Here is a 12349-nt window from a genome sequence, read left to right on the forward strand (position 1 = left end):
AACGCTAAAAGTACCGCTCACATCTCCAAGACGTTTATATGCAGGTGGTATTCTAGGGGTTGCCAAGTGCCCTGGACAGTCCTGCCCTGAAAATGCCCCTCCCACCCGATCAGGGAGGCATCCGTGGTCACCATGGCAACAGGAGAAGGAAGAACAAACGGTCTGCCCTGGAGAACTGTAGGGGAGACCATCCACCAAGCCAGGTGGTCTTTGCATGTTTGAGTGATCATTATTCTGTGGGACATTGGGAGCTGTTGAAAGGACCATTGGGTAAACAGCATCCACTGAAGGATCTGCATGTGGAAATGAGCCAGGGGGACTAGAATGATCGCTGCCGCCTAAGACCCAATGTTTTTAGTACAAATCTGGCCTGAATCGTCTTGCACTTTAGTAGTACTTGCACATGTCGGCGAATGTCTGATACTCTGTTTGGAGGAAGTTTTGCAGACAGATCTTTTGTGTTTATTTCTGCGCCTATAAATGTTATAGATTGACAAGGCAACAATGCAGACTTTTCGAAATTTACTGATATACCTAGCTCGGAGCAAGTCTGAATGGTATAGTCCCTGGCTCGCAGAAGTTGATGCCTGGTGGAAGCAGTAAGGGGCCAGTCGTCGAGATATGGAAACACCTGGAATCCCCGTCGTCTCAGGTGAGCCGTAGCCACTGCCATGCATTTGGTGAACACCCTGGGGGCTGTGGTGAGACCAAAGGGCAGGGCTCTGAATTGATAGTGACTGGCTCCCAGCCGGAAGCGGAGAAACCTTCTGGAGCGCCTGTTCATTTTGATATGGTAGTACGCATCCTGAAGGCCTATAGAGCACATCCAATTGTCCTGACCCAAAAAGGGTAGAATGGACTGAAGCGTGACCATCCGGAACTTTGTTCTTTGGATAGACCTGTTCAGTCTGCTGAGATCCAGAATGGGTCTCCAGTCCCCTGTCTTTTTCGGTACCAAAAAGAACTTGGAGTAAATTCCGGATCCTTGCTGGTCTGCTGGGACTGGCTGGATGGCCCTCTTTTTTTGCAGTTTTGAAATTTCTAGTACTGCTTGATCCCTTAGCGTAGGTGGGACATCTGGAGGGGATCTGTTTCCTTGTACAGGGGTGTGGACAAAGGGAATTTTGTAACCCTCGGATATGATAGACTGTACCCATTTGTCTTGTGTGAGGAGTTGCCAGGCTTCTGAGTACAGTGACAACCTTCCCCCGACTGCCTCCGAAGGTGGACAGTCGGGCAGCCCCTCAGGGGTGCTGGAAGGGTTTGTCAGAGAAAGATTCCCTGCTACCCTGATTCTGCGGACCCCCTCTGCCCCTCGGGCGGCATCTATTATTGTTCCCTCCTCTGCCCCTGGAGGGAAACCCGCCATGTGCGTCAGGCATGACTCCCTGGGGTTTGCGAAACCACATTTTTCCAACCTTCTGACCTTTCAGGTATGGTCTAGATGGAGTAGAAAAACGGACTCCCATGGCAGAGAGAGTCTTGCCTTCCTGCTTGCACCTGGTAAGTGTATCCTTCACCTGTGGTCCGAACAAAGCCGAACCATCGAAGGGGGTGTTGGTGAAGGACGCCTTAAAGGGGTCAGCAAAGTTGCACAACCGCATCCAGGCATGTCGTCTCAAGGCTACACCTGTGCCTGCGGCCCTACTTGCCCCATCGTCTGCATAAGAAATGAGCCGCATGGAGGAGTTAATAATGGAGTTAAGGGTTGCCAGCTGGGAGTTAATCTTTTCCTGAGAACCCGCAGCAGATGGATCCTGAAGGGTATCACCCAATTCCTTAAGGATATCCCTTTGAAGGCGGGTGAAATGGCACAGGTAGTTCAGCGACCGCATGGAAAAGGTCGCTGAAGAAAACATCCGCTTCCCGTACCTGTCCATAGTCCTAGATTCTTTATTAGGTGGATGGACAGGGACAGAAGGATCAGCCAACTCCTTCTTAGTGGCTGCTGCAACCACCATGGCATCAACACCCTTCGTAAAGAAACTGTTTGTCGGACGGGGCTGTAATAAACTTTGTGGGCCTATGGGGAGTTGGTTCCACTGTGTCCGGGGCCATCCACGCCTTCCGAGCCACCACTTCCATGAGTGAGTCGAAAGGCGGAGACATCCAGGAGGTGGAGGGGCGAGAACCAAACGCGTCCAGGTACACCGACTCGTCCTCGGAGGGGTTAAGGGCAGTCCAGTTCCCCCTCTGCCTAAGGATCTCAAGGATGTCTGAAAAGGTGACATCCTCAGAGGGGGACCTTGGGGACCCTTCCGAATCCTCCAAATCGGTGTCTGAGGTGACTGACTCGGGGGAGTCAACATGTTTCCTCTTACATTTTTCTCTTCCTAGGGGGCTCCTCTGAATGATCAGGGGAGGCCTCGGAAGAGGAAGACACACCCAATGGGGCTACCTGGAGCATCTGTTCTCCACGCTTGGGGTCAGGAGGGTGAACAGAGACCGACGTAGGCACCATGGGGGGAGGAGCCGAAGGAACCGATCGTGGGTCCGACCCAGAAGTCAGAACGCTCCTCATGACCTCGAAGGTGCCCCTATCGGGCAGAGAGGAAGGTCAACGCTCCGAAGAGATGAGAACCCCTCCAGGCACCGAGAGTGACGGCTCCGAGGCCGATGTCAGGGCCGAGCTCACCTGCGCCGAGGCACCGAGAGGGAGAACGGGGTCGGACAAGGGTCTGATGCCACTCGCCCCCTCGGAGCCGACGAGGGAGTCTCTGCGCCCGGATCCCTCCATGGACGGAACCAATGAAGAGATCAGAGCCAACGAAGGAGCCGAAATGTGTGGTATCTGCTCCGACGTACCGATGATTCGAGCCCCAATGAGCTCCGGCTCCGAACATAATGGAAGAGTCGGAGGAGGAATCGTTGAAGATGCAGGGATAGCCGCAGTCTGTTGAGAAGGGCAAGACAATATTTGGGCGAGTGCCTGCGACTTTAGGAGTCTACTGACCACCCTCTCGAGGTTGTGATCAGAAAGCCTGGAAGACAGAGAGGAATGTGACCTATGGCTCTGCTCCGACTGTAGTAACGGAGTTCTAGGAGCTGAATGAACAGACTCCAAAGAGGGAGATCTCGAGCATTTTCGGCTCAGAGAAGGCTCCGACACTACAACAGGAGCCGACTGAGATCTCAAAGTGTCGGTTCCAGCCGGAACCGACGAGGAGGCAGTAGCTCCGCTTGGCGACTGCTCCGAACAGGGAGCCGACGGTTTGGCGGGCTTGGAGGGTTTACCCGATGAAGGCTTAGTCGGGGACCCTTCAGGCTTAAGTAAGCCCCTCAAAATAAGTTTGTTCCTACGCTCCTGCAGGACTCTCGGACTGAAGGCATGACAGACCGAACAAGAGTCCTGCAGGTGTAGGGGGCCCAAACAATACACACAAGAAGTGTGACCATCTGTTAGAGACATCTTCTGACAGCACGAGTCACACTTCTTGAAACCTGAGACCTTAGTATCCTTAGACATAATGACACTATAACAGGGTACCAAGGAAATAAGTAACTAGTGCCTAACACACTACAAACACACACACACGCACTAGAACTAACACTACAATAATATAGTAGTAATAAGAGTAATAATACTGCTATAAAAATTACAGTTAACAAGACTAGTAGAAATATAAATATATATAAGAAAAAACTAACTCTACCCTAAAGGGTGGGGGAGGGGGGGACTCTTGAAAACTACTAGCAAAGAGAGTTTCTAAATGGGATTTCTCGTGGGATCAGAAAGGGGACACTAAAAGAAAAATATCTAATAAGAAATTAGCTATTTATATATAAATAAACTTAGTAAAAAAATTTTATATGACCTGGAGCCGGTAAAAACGCAACCTTGCAGCTGAAGCGGCAAACGAGATCTGGGTATTGGACGCCTAGCATTGTGGGATATAGGGAGGGCCTCGAGCCAGTAAATAGCTCTCGAGCTTTGGTATACGCCGAGTTTTAGCCGAGGATCGGCTCCGAACCCATCCAGCAATGAAGGCGAGATTGACAACTTAAGATCTAATGTTAGCATCTGAAATCCTGGTTCTAATGGGCAAAACATGGGAAGTTTAGATATGACTCTGGTGGTGAAGAAATTCATGATCTGAATTCCCCAGCTGTGAAAATTGTTGCAGAGCAACTATTTCAGGAGTTTCGAGTCTTGCATCTGAGAAGAGTAATACACTATACAGTCTGCTGCGATGCTTGTTAATCCAGAGCAGTCTTGAGATAAGAGGGAAACTCTTAATGAGATGGAAAACATTTGAACTTTTACTATCTAATGTATCAGACCCCCCACCCCCCCCCAAAAAAAAAAAAAATACAAGGACAGCCAATTTGCTTTAAACTATACAAAATGATTGCAAATTTCATTTTTACCCAAGACCAAGACTCTGGGTATGTAATGTATTTAGATGATTTCCATACTCAGTTGATGAAAGACATACTAATCTCACCTTGATTCCACACTCCACAAAATTATAAACCAAGCAAGATCACCGTAGATATGAATAAACTGTGCACTTGGCAGAGCTCTCTCTCTTGGGTAATTGAGATGATAAGGCCAGACGGAACTGTGTCAGTGAGCTTCAAAGTAGACATTAGAGACTTCCAGTGGTGATAAAGCCAAGCCATTGTCTAATGAAAATGGGAAATAACTGTACCAACATCAAACTCCATCAATATGGTCCTGCAATGATTCCCCTGAGGAAAGATGAAAATGCCTTTGCTCAAAGCAGTGCAGTGACCAATGTTACCTTTGATTCCTTATGTTACCATTTCAAGACATTCTCTTTAGTCTTCTGTCCTCGACTCAACATAATCTTGCAAAGATCTGAACAAGATATAGGATCCTGGGGTCACAGCTGGGGACAGGACAAAAATAGTTTTGTGTTTGTCCTGCCAAGTCTTCATTACACACATGCAAGGAAAATGTTGTGAATATGTCTTCTTTTCCATGTTAATAATCAAACAGAGGGTATCCCATCCGTATAATAAAATCTAAAATGCAAATACTTGATTTAGTGGAAGAATGGAAAGACCTCTTTGGGGTTTTCTGTCTACATCAACGTTAGTCACCAACACTGAAGCCTCACAAGGTCAAGACCTCTCTCGAAGATGTCATGCCAAAGGGCTCTTTCTCATGGCAGCAAATATTCAAAAGGAGTAAAGAATTTTGTGACAAGTCATGGTGTGTGCAACACAGAATTCTGCAAACGGCCAGTCAGTAAGATGAGCACTTGGGCACGGTCTTGAAACAGAGATTCTTTGCCTCCATAACGCAGAACACAATGGCTGGATGATAGCTGTCTCAATAATAAATATAGGCCTAAAAAGAAGGAACTAAAAAACACCCAGTGCAATAGTAGCCTCGACGATCTATGCTCCAGGTAAAAAGAAAGCAAGCAGCAATATATTCAAAATTTTAATAACTAACCTGGGAAAGAAATAATAACAATCCTGCTATACTCATTATCATCAGTGAGCCTCCACTAAGGTAGGCCAGGGCTCTTTGACTGCACTTCTGTAGCACCCCCCCCCCCCCACACACACACACACAGCATGTGACATAACACCAGGAGAAACGGCACCATTTTTACTCCCATTACAGAAAACTGTTCCAATTCAGAGTGGGACTAGCCATGGCTATTGGTGGTCAACATCTCAGAGTACTACTTTTACATCTAACATATCTCAAAAAATGAACTACTTCTAGCAACAAGAATATGTAGCCTTGTTGGAACTGGCTTAGGCTGGGTTACTTTACTTAGGGCTCCTGACTACAAGCCTGGTTCAAAAGGCTTGACAAACTGGATAGAACATGCACTATGAGCGTGATGTGATTAACTAGACTGTAACTTGCTTTAGCAGAACACTCACCTAATCCCCAGACCTCATCTGTCTGCAGACATTTGTACTCTGCCTAATGGAGGAATTATATTCCTCTTCCTCCTTCAGCTGACTCACTGACAAAGCAGACACTAGCTGGGTTGTTACACAAAACTCAGTACGCTGACTTCAAATGAGTAGCCAGGGAACTCCATGGACACAAGGTGCCCTTGAAGCTTTTGGAATAAAAATAACAAAACTCGGAGGGCAATCTATGGACAAAAGGTGCCCTTGAAGCCTTTGGAACAAAACTAATCAGCTTTGGTTTGTTGTCCTCAGTAGCTCATCTCCATCAGAGTAGAAATAGTCTTTTCTAAATGAAAATTATGCTTTTTCTGTAGCTTACCTTCAATGATTCAACAGAAAGAAGTATGCCCCTCTTCCCTTCTTATTGTAATAACAATACTGTACTGTATCAAACAGGTCTATATTATAACTTCGAATGATTAAAAGAGTGAACGCTCTTTAATCGACCCCTTAAAATCAAAAGCACTAAATCCCAAACACACGGAACAGCGATTTATTTTGCCCAGGGAAAAATAAATCGCTGGGCCATTTTTGGGACTTAACCATTTCCTCCACTGTGGTGCGATCTCGGAGTTGGTACATTTAAATAGGGGGTGTGTGGGAGGCACATCTCTCCACATCGGGAGGCATGGGGGGTGAAGCTCCCCACTTTATTTTGTGTTTGGATTTTTTTTTTTTTTTTGCGGAGCAGCGATTTTTTTTTCCCTGGGAAAAAAAATTGCTGTTCCGTGTGTTTGGGATTTAGTGCTTTCGATTTTAAGGGGTTGATTAAAGAGAGTTCGTTCTTTTAATCATTCAAAGTTATAATATAGACCCATATCAAACTGGGAATGGCCACAAAAGCACTCAAGAAAAATGAACAAGAAAATACACAGCAATTCTCTCTCTAATTTTGTCCAAAAGGAGATTGGTATAGTTCCTTTATCTGCCACAGCAATCAGCCTAAAGACATACTACACACACATTTATTTTTCATTTATATATTTGTTCACCCGGTAAATACACTGGTCCAAGTACTCTTTTCATGTATGACCCAGACCAAAAAACTATAAACAGTAGCTGAGGTTAATGAACAAAGATAGACAGGTGCAGTCTTTGTGAAAAGTACATAGAAAAATATAAAGTACATCACAGATAATACCATACACATTGGTATGTCCAATACATTTTGACAAATAATTCTCTGGTAATGAAGGCATAGGAAATAGAGTTGAGATGCATTCATGAACAACTGTGCTAAGCTAGGAAGTTAGTGAAATGAAGTCAGAAATCTATAGAAGAAGGAAAGAAAAAAAATAATGTGAAGGAGGTGGTTAGTTACAAAAAGTGGAAGAAATAAGTGACATTAAAGGGAGAAGTTAAGATGTAGCACTGGGTGTGTATTACCTATGAATGTCAAAGTCTTCTTTGGTAGCTTTTTTGAGAGTTTTTCAAAATGTTCCCAGGGTAGTGTCACTCTAGGTTTTTAGGTATTTTGTTCCAATACTCTGGGGCTACCTTTGCAAATGCTTCTTCTGTTATAGCTAGTGTACAAGGTTGTCTTACTAGCAGGTAATCACCTGTGTTGCGCTTTTAAAGTGAAGACATTGTTTAAGAGGATAGCTGCAGTGATCTCTGAGCAGCTTAAAAGTGACGATATTAAGCAGCAATGTCGTCCTTGCATCCACTGGTAGTAAAATGGATTTGGCTATGGTAAAGCACTAGTGCTCATATGATGGTTGAAGATGAAAGCAGCACAGGATTTTACTTTCTTCTTTTCGGAGATGTATGTTTTGCTGAAAGTGCAGAACTATGACAAGGAGGGAGCATTCTAGTCTGAGTAATAGTACACTGATGGCTATGGCATGATTTGTTTCCTTGGTTAAGAGATGGGATATTTTATATACAGCTGTAAGCCAGGTAAGGATCTGTGTTACTGTTTCTACATGAGGTGTGAAAGAATGTTTGCTCTAATATTATGCCAAGACATCTCTGTTGTGTAACAAAATATAGTTCTGACTGAGTTGGATCAAACATATTCAAAGGTATGGTTATCAACTGATATTCTATTAGTCTTGAATAACATAGCTGTAGACCTTTTTGGATTCAGGACTAGCATGTCAGTATACATCCAGTTCCAACGGAGGCAAAAGTTACTCTGAGTGAAAAGTAACTGCACCAGTGATGGCAATGTCATCAGCATATAATAAGATATTCGGGCTGAGTAGTTCTCAAGGGAGATTATTTAAAAAAGACAGACTAGCAGGGGGCCTAGTACTGAATGCTGAAGAGCTCCTATATTCCTTGGCAAAGTATTAGGGTTGTCAGTGTTACTGCCTACTGTAAAGATTTTGTCATTAAACCAGGTGCAGACCTCTTAAGTTTAAGAAGGAATAGACCAGGGATCACACATTAAAATGCCCTTTTTAGGTTTATAAACATAAAATCGATAAGTCTGCCTTGGTCCATACTGTTGAATATGGTATATGTAAGAGAAAATTGCTGTAGTGGTACTGTACCTGGGTCTGAAGCCATGTTGTTTGTCATGAAGGATGTCATACTTAGTAATGAATTCCAGTATTTGTTTATACAAGATTATAAAATATTTTTTTCAGAGTTTCATACAAATAAAAACTAAATACATATATGCAAACTAATAATTCTGGTAAAGAATGATATACATAATGTTAAGAATTCTAGGAATACATACCCTAATCACATTGTACCTGTTGAAGACACCCCCTGCATTACCACCATCTCTATGTTCACGGATTGTGTTCTGCATCTGAAACAGAGTGGAACGGGCAGTTTTACACACAGGGTGCAATAAATCCATGTATTTAAATTATGAGACAGTCAGCAAACCATTAGCAATAGAATGATACAAACCTATGACCAACTTTAAAAATAGCCTGAATTTGCCCACTGAAAGTGTGTTTTTCCTGAATAGTGTGCATTACAAGATGCAGCATATTCAACATTTTATACAAGTCCATAGACACAGGCAACAAAGGTGACATATCAGCAGGTGTACATATCCTGAAGCTGATGCATTTACTCAGTCTAGTAGTAGGAGGAGACCCTTTACCCATCCAACCCAAATGCTCTTTCAACATCTGCAAAAAAACATCCTCAGGTAAGGAATCAAAATCATATAAGCTATCATCATTCAAAACAACAGATAAAAGATTCTCAGTCATAATCATCTTGCTTCTTTGCCCAATAACAAAAATCCAAAACAGATGAAGCTGCCTTTTTCCTCATTCTCATCTTCAGGTGGAATGAAGACGGGGTAAAGTAATGAAGCTTATTTTTCTTATTCCCTTTTTCGCATGGAGTAAGTGGCAAAACAGCAATGATTACTTACCTAGCCAAGTACTTTTGAAGCATAGCAGTTTAGGGGTTATTGTTACTGTTTATTCTGTTCTGACTGCTGCTAATACATGGCTGCCTGTTTTGTTGACTCATGGGATACTAGGGATAATGGCTTGCATGTTCTGTATCTTCGATTGCCATTTTTACCTAAATGAGTGCTTTGCTTGTCAGCAGATCTTTCTAAATGGCTCTAAAATTTCTTTTCATTAGAGTTAACTTTGCAGTTTTACCATTTTCAGCAGAGTGCTCTACTTCTCCATGTGTCTTTTTGTTGGACTTTGTGGATTTACCCACTACACTTTTGTCCCTGCCTCTCAGCTTTGCAGTTTCACAGAGCCACAGTTTTGCAGATAACAGTTTTGTTGTTGAACAGTTCAACAGTGAGTGCTGCAGTCAGGTTTCAACTTTTAGGGGAATTATTAAAGGACTCACTGTTGGCCAGCAGATGTCTCAACTGTCCCCGATTTCCAGGGATGTCCCCGATTTTGACTCCAAAATTTAGCTCTGTTCCTCTTAATCCCTCCTAAAACTGGTGACTCTTGGAGGAAAGGTGGTGAATTATACTCAAGAAATAATGGCAATAATTAAGACTTATAGATTTCTTTTATTTAACAAAATGTATAGTAATTAACATTCTTTTATTTTGCCATTGTCTCAAGTTAATAGTATTAATATTTTAAAAATGTCCCTGATTTTTTTCTGGGTTTGTCCCTGATTCTGTTGAAATATGTCGGTGATTAGTTGAGAGCTATGTTGGCCAGAGTAATTATCTACAAATATTGCTGGATGTTTTTTGCTTGGAGGTGTCTGCAAAAATGCTTGTATACCCCAAGCAGACTTCAAAGCATTTTTCCTCATGTAGATAACAAATGTTGGAGGTGTGAAGGGGAAGAAACAGGTAACCGAGAACATGTTTTTGGGAGTTTAATAAATTGGCGGATTTTAAAAATTCCCTACAGAGTACTCTGTCAGAAATACTGGGTCAGCAAATGCCTGTAACTAAGGAACTGATTCTTTTGAGCTGGGACACAGGGGCTGAATTGCCTAGACATGGTAAGGCCTTATTAAATATAATTCTGTTGGCTGCCAAAAAAACAACTGCTATAAATGGAAATTAAAATTTAAACCAACTGTATGTGATGTACTGCATATTGTAAAAGAAATAAAAGAACTGGAAAAAGGATAATTTAAAAGGGAAGGAGCAAATTGCATAGAAATAAATGAAATTTGTGGGAATAATACATGCAGAATAATGCTCAGGAGGAGGAGTGAGGTTTAAGGGACAGTAGGAATTGAGTGATTTATGTAATGTTGGACTGAAAGATGCTTATAAAGACAGAAAATGCGTATTACATATGTAAATGATTTCTTTGCTATTAACGTATGTGCACCTATGTCTTAAGTGATAATTTAATAAAGGTGCTTAAAAAAAAAGGATTGCTGAATGTATTCTGCAGCCGACAGCTTTATTCTGTTCAATATCTTCAGTGACTGGATCAAGTTCATTTACTTTCCTTGCTATTTGTCATCTGGGAAGTACTGCCTGCACTGGTTCCTCAGCAATATGGTTTTATAGTTATAATTTTGTATAGATTTGGTTTATGCTTGGCTGAATGACTGGCTTTATTGTCTTGTTATTGTCTGCAACCTGCTGAACATTGTAACATGTGTCCTACTGTTACTACAGCTATGGTTTGTACCAAAGCAAAAAAACTTGCAATGCTTAATGTACAGTCCAGATGGATGCTTGCTTTACTGTCCTTCTAGAGGGTTGTTTCAAGCAAAGACATAATCTTTGGAGATCACTCTAGTGTTGGTCATCTATTGCACTGTAGATTTCACTTTTGAATGTTAGCATTACAAGAATGGTAGAGCAATTTCATTACATTTTTGTCAGTTCTGCTAGTTTTATTCTAACATTTAATTTTAGGGTCCTGGTTATAGCGGGGCCCAGACGTTAAGCACTGTCTTAATTTCAGCTAATTTTACTTGCCGGATAACTAAAGTTTTATCATTTAATCTGGATGGCTCCTTGTTTCTTGTTCATTTTTAGCTGATAACTGTTTTACATTTTGGAGTTTTGTTTTACATTTTGGAGTTTTGTTTTACTGTTGTTTTATTATCCACTACACTAGGGATTCACTTTAGAACAATGAAAGCCCATAAAATTGAAATTCAAAACATTGACACCAAAATCTTGAAAATTCAAAACACTGAAAATTCAAAACATTGAATCCCATAACACTGAAAATACATAGGAAATCAGCATGTACTATATTCCAGCACAACTACATACAGAAACAAAATACATACAACATTACACTTCTTCAACTATAAGTAGGGGGGCAAGCTCACCAGCCCCCCGCACATCCCCTGCTACTTAAATATATCAACTCCGAGATCCCACTACACTAAGATGTGTTATGTTGTAGTATAGCAAGTAAGAAGGGGACACAACTGGGGTTACCTATGATACTCAGGTAAGTATCACAGAGATGCATAGTAATGTTTCTAAGAGAAGAGTAAGGATAGTTCTTTACAATTTAAACAGGCAGTCATGAAGCATGGAATGGTATGTTTGCTGTTTTGTTCTATGTAGTGCGATCTCAGACTTGATATATTTAAGTAGCAGGGGGTGTGGAGGGGTGCAGGGGGGGCTTGTCCCCCTGCTTACACTTGAGAAGTATAGTACGGTTTGTTTTACTTGTTTCTGTACATAGTTGTGCTGGCATATATTAAATGTTGGTTTTCTATGTATTTTCAGTGTTATGGGATTCAATGTTTTGAGTTTTCAGTATTTTGAAATTTCAAGACTTTGGTCTCAGTGTTTTGAATTTCAATGTTCTAAAGTGAATCCTATACTTGTTAAGGGACCTCCTCCTAGTATACCTGATTTAGACATTTTATAAAATATAACTTCTACATAACTGATAAGTGATATAAGAGGTATCAGAAAGAGAACGACACTAGGATTCACAACCTCAAATCTATAAGCTGCTCTGCTGACTAAATGATTCACCGACACAAAATGTTACAACTTATCCAGCATCTATTTTGTGTGACATAACCAATAAGTCAGTTGGATTGACAA

General features: G+C 42.0%; 1 protein-coding gene across 1 annotated transcript in view; it reads right to left on the minus strand.

The window, feature by feature from the left end:
- The window catches only part of TNKS (tankyrase), a 2150186-nt gene that overhangs the window by 365542 nt on the left and 1772295 nt on the right, over positions 1-12349 (minus strand). Inside the window, exon 23 of the mRNA XM_044060937.1 lies at positions 8594-8668. Within this exon, the coding sequence (XP_043916872.1) occupies positions 8594-8668 (75 nt within the window). The remainder of the gene's footprint in view (positions 1-8593; positions 8669-12349) is intronic.

The sequence above is a fragment of the Protopterus annectens genome, chromosome 2.part0, assembly GCF_019279795.1.
Source record: "Protopterus annectens isolate FY-2018-M chromosome 2.part0, PAN1.0, whole genome shotgun sequence".
NCBI lineage: Eukaryota > Metazoa > Chordata > Ceratodontiformes > Protopteridae > Protopterus > Protopterus annectens.